The sequence below is a fragment of the Watersipora subatra genome, chromosome 10, assembly GCF_963576615.1.
Source record: "Watersipora subatra chromosome 10, tzWatSuba1.1, whole genome shotgun sequence".
NCBI classification, from domain to species: Eukaryota; Metazoa; Bryozoa; class Gymnolaemata; order Cheilostomatida; family Watersiporidae; genus Watersipora; species Watersipora subatra.
The window spans coordinates 19,393,490-19,409,795 of NC_088717.1; the positions used below are offsets into that span (position 1 = coordinate 19,393,490).

At 37.4% G+C, this 16,306-nt stretch overlaps 3 protein-coding genes across 3 annotated transcripts in view; 1 reads left to right on the top strand and 2 right to left on the bottom strand.

The window, feature by feature from the left end:
- Window positions 1-975, bottom strand: part of LOC137406842 (CD109 antigen-like) — a 36,176-nt gene extending 35,201 nt beyond the window's left edge. Inside the window, exons 1-3 of the mRNA XM_068093451.1 lie at window positions 972-975; window positions 666-881; window positions 70-261 (exon numbers count right to left, since the gene is read on the bottom strand). Of these exons, the coding sequence (XP_067949552.1) occupies window positions 70-261; window positions 666-881; window positions 972-975 (412 nt within the window). The remainder of the gene's footprint in view (window positions 1-69; window positions 262-665; window positions 882-971) is intronic.
- A 1,745-nt stretch (window positions 976-2,720) lies between these two features.
- LOC137406843 (uncharacterized) lies at window positions 2,721-4,662 on the top strand. Its single transcript, XM_068093453.1, has 4 exons — window positions 2,721-2,893; window positions 3,590-3,783; window positions 4,276-4,415; window positions 4,657-4,662. Exons 1-4 carry the CDS (start codon window positions 2,868-2,870, stop codon window positions 4,660-4,662), a joined length of 366 nt encoding a protein of 121 aa, XP_067949554.1. The 5' UTR covers window positions 2,721-2,867.
- Window positions 4,663-7,454: 2,792 nt separating this feature from the next.
- Window positions 7,455-16,306, bottom strand: part of LOC137406844 (CD109 antigen-like) — a 36,221-nt gene continuing 27,369 nt past the window's right edge. Inside the window, exons 18-29 of the mRNA XM_068093454.1 lie at window positions 12,346-12,460; window positions 12,040-12,255; window positions 11,527-11,655; window positions 11,303-11,441; window positions 11,023-11,199; window positions 10,373-10,611; window positions 9,868-10,123; window positions 9,022-9,236; window positions 8,720-8,866; window positions 8,453-8,625; window positions 8,121-8,274; window positions 7,455-7,781 (exon numbers count right to left, since the gene is read on the bottom strand). Coding sequence (XP_067949555.1) covers window positions 7,569-7,781; window positions 8,121-8,274; window positions 8,453-8,625; window positions 8,720-8,866; window positions 9,022-9,236; window positions 9,868-10,123; window positions 10,373-10,611; window positions 11,023-11,199; window positions 11,303-11,441; window positions 11,527-11,655; window positions 12,040-12,255; window positions 12,346-12,460 — 2,173 coding nt within the window. The 3' untranslated portion in view covers window positions 7,455-7,568. The remainder of the gene's footprint in view (window positions 7,782-8,120; window positions 8,275-8,452; window positions 8,626-8,719; window positions 8,867-9,021; window positions 9,237-9,867; window positions 10,124-10,372; window positions 10,612-11,022; window positions 11,200-11,302; window positions 11,442-11,526; window positions 11,656-12,039; window positions 12,256-12,345; window positions 12,461-16,306) is intronic.

Below are 16,306 nucleotides of genomic sequence, written 5' to 3' on the forward strand. Positions count from 1 at the left end.
CATATGAAGCAATTATCAGAAAGTATCAACTTCACACGTCATATTTAGACTGTACAGAAAGTGACTAACCAGTTTGAGAGGGTTTGTACTGCGCTTTGTCCGTCTGGATAAAAATTGAGACACTCTTAGATACAACAGTCACTTGTCCATATGACACGATTTCAGGAGCAGAAGGGTTAACCAACTGAAAAGCAACCCTAATCTGTGCGGAGCCTGGTCTTAGGTCTCTAGGGACAGATAGCGGAGCATCAAACACTTTTCCTGAAAAAAATGTTATACTGTTGTATAACATATGTATGTTAATGGTTGTATATAACATATGTTAACAGTTGTATAATATATGTATGTAAAAAGTTGTGTGTAACATATGTTAGCGGTTGTATAACATATGTATGTAAAAGATTGTGTATAACATATGTTAACAGTTGTATAATATATGTATGTTAATGGTTGTATATAACATACGTTAACGGTTATATAAAATATGTATGTAAAAGGCTGTATATAACATATGTTAACGATTGTATATATGTATGCAAAGAAGTTCTGAATGAAATTATCCAGAACTTTGACTTTCTGTTAACTTCCACACAACTAACCCTTGCTACGATTACACTCAGTAAAAAACTTTATAAAAATGCTCTTGCGTCTTTATGGAAACTAACCTGGTGTGAAAGAGTGGTTAGACGAAAACTTCTTCTGATTATTCTGGGAGATCTCCGTGACAACGCTGGAATACTGAGAGGAACCGCGAGTATTGTACTGAATATTAGCAGTCAGACCGGGGCGTATTATTTTAGGAACGAGTACTACATAATCTTCTTGGTTTGATCCATGTGCACAGGAAGCCAGCAGCGCAATGATGAATATCTGTAGGAAACCTGAAACATGATAAAGTGACAAAGCGTTACAAACATGAAAATTAATACATTGATGAAGTGTTTGCTGAAAAGACATCTGAGAATATTTACCCATGTTTCAGCTGTTATGCCTGCACATGAAGTTGCCATCAAAATATCAGCTTTCTTTTATATATCTACAAAGGTTTCTGACAGGCATTGTGATTAGTCAAAGGCTTAAAAGCAGCAAATACAACAGCCAATCCAGATATTGCATGAACTGATAAGCTTGCTTATCAGTCAAAGAGCTTCTCTAGACCTTGTGTTGCTGTCTACTAGGAATATTTCGAATACCGAATGAAAATGATTGCACCAAGTTTTGTGTTTGTAAAAAGCTGAGATAGTCTGCCTTTTGCAAGTTTACCGGAGGTGATATTATAAACGCAATTCATTTAAGTATCAAACATTTGTCTATATATCTTTAAAGTAACTAATTGTTAACAAAATAATTTATTAAAAACAGTTTGTCTACATTGTTAGGCCATAGCTGGCTCTCGATCAGTAGAGTAGGGAGCCTTACACAATAAATAAATCTATTTTTTCATTAGTACAATAATTATTTCATTAGTACAATAATTATTTTATTAGTACAATAATTATTTTATTAGTACAACCACTTAATTCGAATTCTAGTTCAATTACCAAATCAAATATTTATTTTTTCGTATCTCATATAGATATACGGTGTTTAACCTATTTTGCTCTATCCATTGCCAAGTTGCCTTGTATACATACCATACCCTATCCACAACTCATATCATATGCTCATTTATGTTACAGTTTCTTCTCTTCTAGTATTAGTGAGGTTGACAGAATTCTGTACTCTCATGCTAACCAAAATAAACATTATACACAAACAAATGAAATGAGCTATTTCATGCATTAAGAGCTGTTGTACAAGTACTTGATATACCACGTACATTGTTTAGTTCCCGACAGTTTCCATAGTCAGATATTTTAGATGATCAACTTGAGAGATGTATTTTACAGTACATAAAATGACATAGCGATGAATGGCAACAGGAAAACTCATTAAGAGGTCTATTTTAAGGGAGTGACCAAAAGTTAAAAAAATCCGATTTGATACTAGTCAAGAAAACGAAAACTAAATATTTGAATATCTCTATTTTCATCATACACGACTAATTTGACATTGAAATATTGCTTAGAGAGCTCAATAAATTTATAGTCCTTATCATATCTCAGTCTACAGGACAGTAAAATGCTTGAAGACTTAAGCTGCCTCATAGTAGTCAACAAATCGTCTTAAATTGGGTTTATTTAAATAAAAACCCAATGTAGAATTTGACAAATTTTATGGCTTTGCTAATTCTATGGCTGTAAAATAGTTGAGTTAAAAATGTTTTTCATATAAACTGCTATGGAATAAAATTTTATGCACCAGAAGCTCAATTTACTGTTATGTGGCTTAGCTGGGGAAGCTGGTGCATTCCATAGACTTTTCATACAAGGTAGGAGTTAAAAACTTCTGAATAGATGCTTGCATTTGCCCAATACATTTGCGTGAGAACTGAATATGTTACTTGTTGAACAGGAGTTGGAAGTGTTGGCCTTTCTGGATTACATGGTCCAACCGATGAGAAGGAAGCTCAAGAAGCGATAATCTACGCAATAGACAGCGGTGTTAACTTCATTGACACAGCACCATTCTACAACAACCGGCGGTGAGCAGCCAGCCGCTTCTTGCTGCCTAATCAGATGTGTATTAATAGCTATTTTGCTCAGTGATGGTTTAAAAAATAACTTGCTAAAAACCTGTTTATTGCTTTAACTTTTACTAGGCAGAGTAAGACAAGTAAATTAATGGGAAATACCACGGTTATACCTAAACCTGTGTTGAGATAAGTAGGAGAGAATAATTCTTGTAGAGCTGAAGAACTACTAGGCGACATCGTGTCACAGTTCGACCGAGAAACTATTTGCTTGGCTACAAAAGTAGGGAGATATATGGATCCTGCCAGTGGCACACAGAGGTGAGTAGCTTGTAACCTGGTTCAGTGTTTGCTGTGAGACTTACTAGAACTAAAGAACTATGAAATTGCTATTTCTGTTGACAAATTGGCTTCGGGCTTTTTCACTCGCTTAAATATGTATGTTTAATACACTAGGTTACTCATGACAGTGGAGTTATGGCTCCCTGTACTTGCGCCTATGAGTAGTACGCATCTATGGTAGTACTATACTTTGTTTTACGGCATGAATATTATGGCTTTATGAATATTATGGGAACATTCAGCATGTCGCCATGTTCACAATGGACGCCATGGTGCAATCGTTAAATTGGAATGTTGAATGTCGGGTTTTCTAGTTTTTATTTGTGACTGGTTGGTAGGAATAAATCTAGGTCGCAATCTTTACCATAAACAGCGCAGTGTCTGGTGGCGTCTGACGTCTGAAGCCAGGGTTGAGAGGTTAAATAAAAGATAGTTTCCTACAGGATTTCAACTCGCGACATACGGGTTAATAGACCTTCACACTAACACCTGCACCAACCAACCACCTCTTGACAATTCGGAATAGTTATGGACATACTTATTCTCTGTGCTTGCCGGTGCACATGACTCCTCACTGCCAGGGTGCTAGTGCAATAGTTCACGTTTAGTTGTTTTTTGACGAGTGCATGTTATACATTATTATTGGGTTTTTGTACATTTTTCTATCCTTTCCAGCTTTGATTATTCTGCTGAAACGACGAAGGAAAGTGTGCTGAAAAGCTTACAATGTATGAAGCTGTCATACATAGACCTTGTGCAGATACATGATGTAGAACACGTGCCCAGCCTACAGACCCTTATCAATGAAACTATTCCATGTTTAGTAGATCTAAAAATGTCTGGACTTATCAAGTCTATTGGTGTTACAGGTACATTTGTTTAGACATGATTGCTGATTGATTGATTGATAACAATATTGCAAACATGATTGATTAATAAATTTAACATGATTGCTGTACAGTTAGTTTGTACATAAGGAATGTTTCTTAGACAGCTAAGGTCATTGACACGAGCTGTTCCTTAGACAAATACACAATTCTCCCAGAGCTTGGTATTGAAGATGTAAACAAGGAGTCATGTTGGTTACCAACAATATTTGTATTCAGCATGCTGCCGGCAGTCGGCAAAATGGTTTTAACATTTTTTGTTGTCAGCTCAAATGATGTCACAACTGCCAGAGGAGCTGTCAAAACACTCCTGATTGATCCAACACTTCCTACATCAATATTTTTGCCATTGTTTTAGTAAAGATGCGAAAAGTTTAGGCTGTAGTGCCATAAACATCTGATAGCTTTAGATTGGACTTGACAACCATTGTGATAGTTACCACAAGCATTCCGAAGCTTTGTTATGTGTTGCAGGCTATTCTACAAGGCATGTTCGGAAACTAGTCGAGGCCTGTATGGAGCATATAGATGTGGTCATGTCATACTGCAGACACAATGTGTATGATACCACTTTAGCCAGGGATCTACCATTTTACAAAAATAACAACATTGGAGTGATAAATGCATCTCCCCTTGGTGAGTTGGCATCAAATTTGATCTACTGCATTAGCCATTATTGCTCCTATTATAAGTTTTTATCGATGCCTATAAAAATATATCTACATGTATATTCATCTTCATAGTTTTTGTACCTAACAAACATCTTTCCCTACATGCAACAAAACAGCACAGATTATTGACTTACAAACAGACATTTTACCGACTTTTGCATTATGAGTTGTGTTCTCTTTACAGGAATAGGATTATTCACTAATGGAGAGAGCATAGCTTCTTGGCACCCGGCGACAGATGAGATAAAAGAAGCCTGCAAAGAAGCTGCAAACTACTGTGACTCTCAGGGAGTAGACATTGCACGACTAGCACTCAGGTACCTTGTCTTTAATTTCTGTAATAATCGTGCAGTTATTAGACCAGTTAATAGCAGTAATCGTGCAGTTATTAGACCAGTTAATAGCAGTAATCGTGCAGTTATTAGACCAGTTAATAGCAGTAATCGTGCAGTTATTAGACCAGTTAATAGCAGTGATCGTGCAGTTATTAGACCAGTTAATAGCAGTAATCGTGCAGTTATTAGACCAGTTAATAGCAGTAATCGTGCAGTTATTAGACCAGTTAATAGCAGTAATCGTGCAGTTATTAGACCAGTTAATAGCAGTAATCGTGCAGTTATTAGACCAGTTAATAGCAGTAATCGTGCAGTTATTAGACCAGTTAATAGCAGTAACCGTGCAGTTATTAGACCAGTTAATAGCAGTAACCGTGCAGTTATTAGACCAGTTAATAGCAGTAATTTTGCAGTTATTAAATTGATGTTAGCAAGTATACAACTGTTCAATTTCTGGAAGTCGATTATGAAAAGATGAGTGCTCTACCGAGGAGCTTATGAATCAGCCAATCATCATGTAGCTCTATACACTGTGTAATCACATGCAAATCTATTCATCATAGACTCGCATGTAGGTCGTCTATACACTGTAGGGTTGCATTCAAGAAAGTGTAATTAATTTTTAAAAAAGAAGGAAACTTCTAAAGCTACTCTAGGAGTCGTGGTCTGCAGTGGAAGATTAAGAATGCAATTTGGAGGACATATCAGATAAAAGGCAATTATTTCTAGAGCTATCAGTATGAGATTCAAGTTACAGGAGTAGTCCTCTCCTTGATATTATTTGAGCATCTGCTGCGCGCTTTGGTTTAGTGTTAGCTGAAATATATTGGCATATTACTAATCAACCAAGCTTACCGACTCACCTCTTGTGTTATTACAGGCATTCCGCTGAGACAGAGGACATCTCGATGACACTATGGAGTAGCAGAAAGCTACAGCATATGAGGTCAAACATATCTTGCTCTATTCTACCACTGACGAAATTAGAAAAGTCCACTATGCAGTATATCAAAACAGAAATATTGTCACGCGTTCAGGACAAACATTGGGAAGAGCAGCTGGATAAAGAAAATCCATTTTGGCCAATAGAATGAATGTAGCGCAAGGCAGGAGGAGACCGGTTCCTTAGATTGCTGATCTGTTATCAACTAAACTAGATTGCTTCAACTAACCAGACACTTGTAACTACTTGTCACTCACACCATGTCTAAGAAAGACTACACTGAGATTATTTTGTTATTGGAACTTTTTTTGCTGGAAACCTAGATTATTCAACATTAATTAAAAGATCAAAGGGATGTTTTTGTATAATTTGTTCAATATAAATAAAATAGTGTTTGAGTACTCAGTAAACGTATAAAATATAAAAGTGCTTTTTAAAAAAGATTAACAATCGAGATGATCACCTACAATGATTGCAAATAGTAAAACTTGAACCAGATGGAAGTTATCTGACACTTGCAGAACTGGTCAGACTGACTCTGCTACCAGTAATACCTGTAATCCAGTACCACCTGTATATACGTCTGGTTGATGTTGACTAAAGTGTCAAGCCCTATACAAATAGGGTGAACTGGAAAACCTTACGAAATAAAAAAAACAAGATCTGAAAAGGCGCTGTGCTAAGTGATGAGCCGTGGAAGCATCTAGAGAACAAACAAACCTATCGGTCAGCTACTGCACCAGTAAAGTACAACCGCTGTACTGCACCTTCCGTCAAGAGTGAATTTGGTCCGGCAAAAATTGCTTCAATAGTATAGTGCAGCTCTATAGAATAAATGGCAAATTTCACAATCAAGCCACAACCATGTAGACTGCTGTAAGAGAGAGAAACTGAGCAAAGACTTGCTCTTGAGAGTTTTTGCCTATTATCTGCTAGGCGGGTGAGGTGCACAGACAGACTCCTCAGCCAAAATGTCCCTTTGAAGGATAATTTGGCTGAATGGCAGAACGAAATCTATATGCATATATCTCAGTTTGTGGGTCGTCTGTCGTTCAGCCTGTCCAGCTAGAGCTATTAGTATCGAGCAATGACAAAATATGCATCGCAAAATATTTGATCTCGGAAACTCACTTTCACTTGGCTATATAGCCTAACTAATTAAGCTATGTGAGATACAATGGGTTCATTGGGCGATAAAGTCGTTCCACGGGTTAAAATTTGCATAGCGCTCTGCGTTACGCAACGTCACTAAAGCTCTCACAGCTCTTATTAATAAGTTTAGCAGTATCGATACTAGTTCACTCAAATTAGCCATTGGCATTGTGCCAGGCTAATGGCAAGTGGAAGGTAACTACATTACCTGCCACTGTTTATAAGCAGTTTTTTGATACCCGTGCAACTCCAATCATTCGGCTACTTCTCTCTTCTAGAACCTCCATTTGTTTCCTGTTTCTACACATTTCACACTGTACCCCATGTCTAAAGGGTATGTAGTCATTAGCTTAGAGTGAAGCTCTTGACATTCAGTATAATACCTCTCTTCTGCTTACGCCTCCTTTTTTATAAAAGTACCCATTTTTGACTGCATATGCAAATTCTTTGATAGTGTACAGGAAGTCGTAACATAAATGCTTCCAAAATGGCAGTTCAACATCGAAGCTGAACATTAGAGAAGCTTGTAATGCAAAGTTCGAAATGTGCAAAATGGATTGCAAGAAATTGTATTTACTAGAGATTATATAAAAACAGAAGATCTACATAGCTACTATTTGTAAATTATGTTTAGTTTTGTGTTTTATGTTTTAGCAAGTTCAGTCTTCACTTTCTTTTCCAGTAAGAGAAACATCCTTCGCAGTTATCTCCACATACATCACAAATGTTGACGTTACCGAGACGGGAGCTCGAGTAGAAGATGGTCTGCTGGTTCTCAGGCTCGTAATAATCATAGACCTTTACAGCAACTGGCCTAGCTTTAGCTACTAATCCTGTTCTGTCAGCATTGACCTCTACACACTTCTCCTCGCTTGTAAGCTGTAATAACAGGGAAACTAAATAATATATATTTAGATGTCTATAATTGGCCACAACTGTTGTTTTTTTGAGCAATTTAAAAGGTTGCAAGTGATTATGAGCGTTTTTCCAAAGTTTGCAAGTGATTGTTAATTTGTGAGCGTTCTTCTTTAGAAAAGTTCGTAATTTATAAGTAGTATGTTAAAATACCATAAACATACTTATGAACTGCCTTCAGTAAACAGAATACATCTTAAACAGTTACCATATATGGACATCTGAAGTTTACAACCAATAAACAACCACAGACTCGCTAGAAAGATAGTCTAACAACAGTGAAAGTCCAACAGGTGCTCTTACCTCATCAAAATAAAGAATAACCTTTCTGTCACCCTCTTCAATTCTCTTCACTCCGTCGTAGCGTTCCATCTCAAGTGCCTCAATGTCAGCCGTGAAACCACTCGGTATACCGATCTCTTTAACAGCCATGCCTGTTGTACCACCCAGCAACCACCTAGTAACCACACACATCTCTTGTCACCTCAGCAGTCTTATATGGCACTGACTGTATGGAATTTAAACTAGTATAATATTCCTTTACAGAGATATCTGTATATGTACATTTCCTCACTATGAAAACTGCTGCAAAGATGTAAAGCTCCAACCAGAATATTACATTAGTCATAACTAACCTGGTACAGACTCTCACTGTAATCCTATTGTCTGACTCACTGATTATAGTGGCTACGGTGTCAAATGCGGGCTCTTGTTCGTATGCCTCCACATTGTAACTGACAGAAACTTGAGCTAAGGCTACTCCAGAGCCACTGGCTGATATGCTCACAGACTTGGTATCAGCATCCAACTAGAAACATGTCAGATCCATAATATGTGATACCTGATGAGCATTGAATACACTGGCTGAGGGTTGTCTCAAGAATGTAGGAAGGACTACTAACCACCCGACTTTGCAACAAAAGAGCATTGGAAGAGCTGATGCTATAGGAATTGGTTTGTCCTGCTGCTGCAACATCCACAGTCATATTATTTGATCCAAATGCTATTTTGGCATATTTAGCGAGTGCTTGTAATGCCACAACTGTATCCTAGAAACAGTAGAAAAGGCATGATATTAGCTCATGTAGAGTAGTTCATAGATGTATTCACATCAGACCTCGACACGCACAAACGCATAGCTTTAGTGTGTAGTTGCTAGGCATATTTTGAAAAGGAGTGAAAAAATAGGATTAGTGACTCAAACCTGAGTTGATGAGAAGCCACCATTGCTGTTTCTCTGAGATGAAATCCATTTAAGGATAGGCATCGCTTCTGTGACACCAGATCTCTCTGTGACCAGCTGCAGTACATAACCAGCCAGCTCTATGTCAATAGCTCGACCCTGCTGGTGTGGAGCCCTCCATGCTTTGCTGTTGGTTGCAGGAGTAGGTTGGGGCTGGTGCCAGTATTGCATTCCACCTAATATACACTGAGTTCTTAAAACAATCATAGATCAATGCAGAGAGTAGTAGATGTAGAAAGAAGTAAGAAGTGCGATAAGACAACTCTATTTAGTGTGAACCTTTTTGAAGCTAAATATTTGCTATATTATTTTTTATATATATTATTGTATTATGTATTATATTTTGCTAGTTTTATTATTAATGAACTAGTACCCCGGTAGTCCGATGTGCTGCAAGAGATTGTCAGGTATGCTAGTGATGCTAATAAAACACAGAAAATAAGTGCACAGTAATTTGAGCAACGTGGAAGGTGAATGGTTAGTCCAGTTGGCTGCGCGTGAATGCTGCAGGTTCAAATCCTGAATGAGGCAATCATTTTTCTCAACCCGCAACCATAGCGACGGACTGACAGATGAATATAGCTCTTACTATAGTAAAGATAATATACTTACCAAAATGGCTGACCAGACTATAATCAAACTAATAAATTATTTTCCATAAATTATATTACAATGATTAAATAATTAAATGTAAAATTGATATAAAGATTAGTTTTAATTTTCTTTTGTAGCTGAAGATCTTATCTTAGCCCTAGTTCTAGCCCTAGTATTACCCTTGGTTCTATATAAAAATTATTATCCTCATACCTTCATGTTTGGCCAGCATTTCAAGAGGAAGAAAAGCTCTGTCCACATTGGAGCTGCCAGCCTTGAAAAGAGCATAGGAAATCAGTGCGAGACTGTAGGGATCAGAGAGAGCGGAAACGTGGCTATCCAAATAAACCTGCGCATTCTTCTGAGCTCTTGCAAGATTTGCTGACGCGACTGAAGAGGTTTGTGGAATGTCTGATATGGCAATTAAGACAAACGCTGTCAACGTTACATCGCTACTGGCTCCACCACCCTGTTATTAGAATCAAATATTAGGAATTATGGTTATGTATGTCAATGGTATCATGATGAGAGTAAACAATTCTATTTCCTTAATCCCAAACTTGTTTGTTTCTACATTTGTGCTACATTTCTATTTAGTGATACTAACATACTACATCTACCATCGTATGTTTCAGTTTATGTCTATTACTACAATCCGCAATCCTATTAGATTATTTTTTATGACTACCAATACCAGTAAAAAGTTATACAAACACACCGTCATTCCCTTGTGGATGATGCGACCAGGTTCTGGGAAACTCCCATCAGAATTTTGCCTCCTGATTATCCAGCCAACCGCTTTTGAAATTATCTCCTCGTCCACAAAAATAAAGCTTTTCGCTTGTTGGAATGACTTGACTACAAAAGCTGTTAGCCACATGCTTCCAGAAGGGTCACTTTGCCCAAATGCGCTGAATGAACCGTCCTCTCTCTGATAGGTCAGTTCTCTCTGATAACCTGCAGTTGAATTTTATTTATCAGTATCCTCACATATTTTCAGTCAGGGACCAAGAGTTATTTTTAGAACAGACGCACAGCAAGTAAAGACGTGTGTGACATCTTATATACCTAATAGTGACAAGACAGTACAGCTATGAGTTGGCTCCTTGTTTTAAAAAGGCGCACAGAAAATGAAAATCTAGGTGTGACACCTTATATATCTAATAGTGACGAAACAGTGCAGGTGGGTTATATCATGTCTTGTAATATATAGATAAATATTATTTCTCTAACACTCTTTATCTTGTGTTAGGATGAAATGCCTCTAACCAATGACTGTATAGTAATGATGTATGTAAACCAATAGCTGTTATAGCACAGAGACAATAGCCTAAGTTTCTAAACTCCTCTCACATAAACACTACAGACCTTTCTCCATGAATCCCAAACTCTTAGCCTTAGTTTCAGCTGTGAGTTGATTGGTCTGCATGAGATACTCAGTAACAAAAATTGTGGGAGCAAAGTTGAGCATATTTTGTTCTCCACAGCCATAAGGCATCCTGATAAGCTTATCGAGTCCAGTCAAAGCGGGTCCCATGACATCCCCTACATCATACAGCAACTATCTGGAATGAATAGCACTATTTTGTGTAGAGAATGCAACTCCTATTCAATTAAATTCAAGTTCTTTAATATAATGAACGCTTACCAATGAGAGAAAACTCTACCCGTACTGAATCGCTGACAACGTTAGAAGGTAAATCTATAGCCAGAGTTTCTGTGAAGAGAGAGCTGTTGCTCAGATTAATGAGTACAGCTTGGTTGTATTCCTTCTGCACTCCCTCAGCCTGCAGTTAGTCCAGACACAGGAATGACAATCATATGACCTATATGACATGAGAAGTTTATTGAGAGATATTACCCATAACAGACCTCAACTAGCAGAACTCTCTGAACAGCGTCAGCAGCTCCAGGGGTGGTGGCGGTGACCTTGACCTTCATTGAACCAATTGTTACGGGTACTATAGGGAAGGAGATGGTGGTGCCACGGTTAGCCACTGCCTACAATATACCAGAGCCAGAATGATCTCTCTAAGCCTGTATAAGTAGTTACAACAGCTACAATTACTGAAGAAAAAGGAAGTAGGACTCGTTAACAGCAAAGTGTAGTAGAGTCTTACAGTCTAGAAGGTTTATCATGTTATGCCAGTCAAAGTAACAACAAAAAACTGCTTAGAATTTATAAATTAGGTTCTAAATGCTCTTCTAAACATGACTTCTACATGTCAAACTTTAGCACAATCTTGGGTTTGCATATCTTGGGTTTGCATTGTGGCTGAGTGAAAACGCATGCTAGAAAGTGACAAACGTCAGCTAGACGTTATTCCGGATTCATTCAGTGCAAACAGCTAAAGAGACTACAGTGAAACAATAATTGTGCCTGACCAAAACTGTGACAGCTTCCTGTCGCTTGACATTTCTTGTGGAACCGGAGACGTCAATTACAATAGACCTGTACTCATCAGACTCTGGAAGTGTGACTGTAACATTTGCATCCCTGTCCAGGTAGTTGAAAACTATGGCTTGAAGAACGAGCTGCTCACCTCTAACCACTGAATATGGTAGATTGAGAGAAACAAAGAAAGGTCTAAAGACTCTCATCTGAAACATAAATAGAAACCTTCCGCTTGTGCGTAGATAGCCCTAAAGAGAACAATGCTGCATAATGTTAAATGGGGAATATGTACATACCTTAGCAGTTTCTGGAGAGACCCCGAGACCAGCTATATCGGATACAGCAAAGGCGCTTGCTACCCACGAAGTGATAGTGTCAGGGACTGTAGTAGTTACCACCACCTGACCATTTCTAATAATAAATAAATGGTTGTTTAAAAAATCTTCAAAAATATATGCAACGATTGTTTTCATATCAATCAGATTAATAAATTATTAAGACATTAATATGATGATAAGGTGAAATATCCATTATAATGGCAGAAAAGAAAAAGTTGGAAAATAAGTACTAATACTGAGCTATTGTAGTATACTAGTGAGTACTAACACTGAGCTAATGTAGTATACTAGTAAGTACTAACAGTGAGCTATTGTACTATACTAGGAAGTACTGACAGTGAGCTAGTGTACTATACCTGTATGTATTAACGGTGAGCTAGTATAGCATACTAGTAAGTACTAACAGTGAGCTAGTGTAGTATACTAGTAAGTACTAACACTGAGCTAGTGTGGTATACCAGTAAGTACTAACAGTAAGTCAGTGTACTATACTAGCAAGTACTAACAGTGAGCTATTGTACTATACTAGGAAGTACTGACTGTGAGCTAGTGTACTATACCTGTAAGTACTAACGGTGAGCTAGTATAGCATACTAGTAAGTACTAACAGTGAGCTAGTGTAGTATACTAATAGGTACTAACACTGAGCTAGTGTAGTATACTAATAAGTACTAACACTGCGCTAGTGTGGTATACAAGTAAGTACTAACAGTAAGCCAGTGTACCATACTAGCGAGTACTAACAGTGAGCTATTGTACTATACTAGGAAGTACTGACAGTGAGCTAGTGTTCTATACCAGTAAGTACTAACGGTGAGCTAGTATAGTATACTAGTGAGTACTTACAGAGAGTTAGTGTAGTATAATAGTAAGTACTAACAGTGAGTTATTGTAGTATAATAGTAAGTACTAACAGTGAGTTAGTGTGGTATACTAGTAAGTACTAACAGTGAGTTGTTGTAGTATACTATTAAGTACTAAAATCAAGCTGCTGTAGACGACATCTCTCATCCATAACACTCAATACTTTCAATCTCACTCTAATATGCTCCGTACTTTTCTTCCCATTTCATCATGCACCCTTTTTCTATTTTCTTTTTCTTCCTTTAGGATGTTCCCACCTCTCCCTCTTTTTTTTATTCCAATCTACAGTAATTGCATTTTTTTCTCCATTCTTTCGTGCATCCTCCCATATCTCTTCTATGGTGCATCCTCTAGTTTTTATTTTTTTCATTTTTATTTATACCTCCCCTTGTCATTCTTTTTGCTCTCCTGTCCTTTTAATTTTTTAATTCCCAGTTTATTACTTACACAGATGTTACATTAGACCAAAGCCAGCTTTCAGGAAAAACTTTTCGGACAATTTCAGGATTTCCAGCACGGGGTGGAGCAGCCCCGGTGGGAGGAGCAGCATCGGTAGGAGGAGGATTGTTGGGTCTTATTGCGTCCATTGGAGCTATTGGAGGCCTAAGCCCATCAATCATCGCAGGTACCCTCCAATAGTCACGATAATCATAATCTGGTGCTAAAATCGAAAATATTAAAACCTCAAATTATAAACCGCTCAAGCAAATACTCAACAGATTATCCCCACTCTGGGCAGCAAAATACAAATGTATTTGCATAACTTGGCACCTTCTCAACAGCCAGAGATCTGTTTGTCTTACTCAACTGTGCTTATGCGTCTTGTTACTAACACTAAGTGTACTGCTGCTGTATCATGTTTATATCAATAAAAACCAGCATTACCGAACTCCTCAAATGTTTCGACTTCTGTAAGCCGAATTAGTAGCAATACAAACATATTATAGACCTTGGTCTAAACATCTTGTAAACAGACATTACAATTGGACCTACTAGTGAAATCAGTTTTAGTGACTAAAAACACAGAGCTTGACTGATACAGGTAGCTACATCTATATATATAACTTTCAATGTTTGTATTTTATTCGGTGGAATTTTTTGTGTTGGTTCGACCATCAAAGAAAGGTTTAGATCTCAGAACCTCCAGTTCTGGAGGCGGCAAGCTCACCCATTTGGCTAGGCGTTCAGCTGATGGTGGCGACCAATAATAGTGAAAATATTCATCACATCAGTTAAAATACTCACACTTAAAGCGCTTGGGGTTATTAAAGTTGAATCTAAAAACCTTTTTTTGTAGATTTCATCAGAAAGTATCAGTATTTTTCTATCATTTATTATTGTTTTTTGTTGTTTGAAATGATCTGAATGCCAGGATGTTTCAAAAATAAAATTGATGAAATCTGATCAGGTTTAAAACGCTCGCAAGAAAACTACGTGCAAAATGACATCACTAGTTGTTATCATCGATAGTTAAAATCAGCTATTGGGTTCAAGTTGAAGCGCTTACGCGTCTCTGTTCTGCCAGTCTCTTTGCAATTATAGACGTTATAATCATACTCTCGATTGATCTGAGCATTTTAATCGTGATCAAGTTTTGTAAAGTTGAATCTTGAAACATCCTGGCCATCAGATCACCTCAAACATCAAAAACAATTGCCAGATGATAAAAACTATCGATACTTTCTGATAAAATCTTTGTGTAAGTTCATCTTTACCTAGTTATGCGCAACGTAAAAATTATTAAGCCGGTTTCAAACATGGCTATATTTTAGTAAAGATTTAACCTACTAGCTTACGAGATAAGTTACTCAAATGCATCGTATAATTATTTTATTATCCTTACAATGCTGGGCATTTGGCTAGTTTGTTATTAAAGAAAATTACTATTTTTCTTTGATGTCATGCACAGTGCGCAAGAATCTGGAGTGGTAGCTAGCAACATTTAGCTAGTTGGTGGCTGTTTAGCAAAGCCCAACTAGTTTTCACCATCAGTCAGTAGAATTGCTCCGGTAGATTATATGAAGGTATTTTAAGTTTTTTGTTTTGAAGCAAAATTTATAACGAGCTTTAACTAGTTATTCCAAAAATTACAAACCTTGGTCCGAATGTAACAAGAATGTTCCGATGAAAAAAAATTCTCGTTAAATTCTGGCCATCGTCAAGATACCGCCAGCTGAATGTATATTTAAGAAAATTACAAGAAATTAAGTAAAACAGTCAATTTCATTTGCAGAAGATGGAATTCCGTTCAGGTTACTGACAACTACTTGCCAAACTTATGCAGCCAACAAGCAGTCCTGGCACTTGACAACTGTGTTTACTATCCACAAGTTCTGTTAAACCGATTTTCTAAAAGATCTAGCCTAATACCAATCACTTTTGATGGCCATGACTATTTACGTGGCACCAAATTGTGTCTACCGAGGCCTCGGCGATTACGTCACTTTGTGTTAGCTGTTTTCGAGATATGCAATTGCTTCAACATCTCTGGCCAGAGGCATTCCTTCACTCACCACGAAATGTGGGTTTCGTCTGTATATCCAGTGATTTCAATCCGCTGTAAGCCTCAATGACAGGAAACAGATTAGCTTCCTCAAGTTGTGCCATTACTAGTGCTTTTGCATCAGCTCAAACCTTTGGACTGTTTCAGAAAACTGGCCTTGACAACCACAATTCATAAACACTAAAAGAATAGTTTTTTTTGGTTTTTTGTTTGATACCTGAGGTGTCTTTCAACTAAGGAGGAATTATTTCAAATTTTATAGCAATCAAAGAATTGTTTATTATTTTCGGTGTATGTACCATTATTTTGCCCAGGTATATCCAAAATATCTGTAAATTGTGCACAAAGTACGGTTTTCGTGTCTCCTAAAAGTTGATGGAATCGATGCAAGCTCCAAGGATGTCTTGCTAATCATAGATTGTATGGAAACAACTGCCTTCTGGTTTCTGTCGGTATCCAGTAATAGCCAACAGTAGCAGCCATTGTTCTGAAAGTCTGACTCTGGTCCAGTGTGTTTTAACTATCATAGAGTATGGTGAACATGAACAGTAC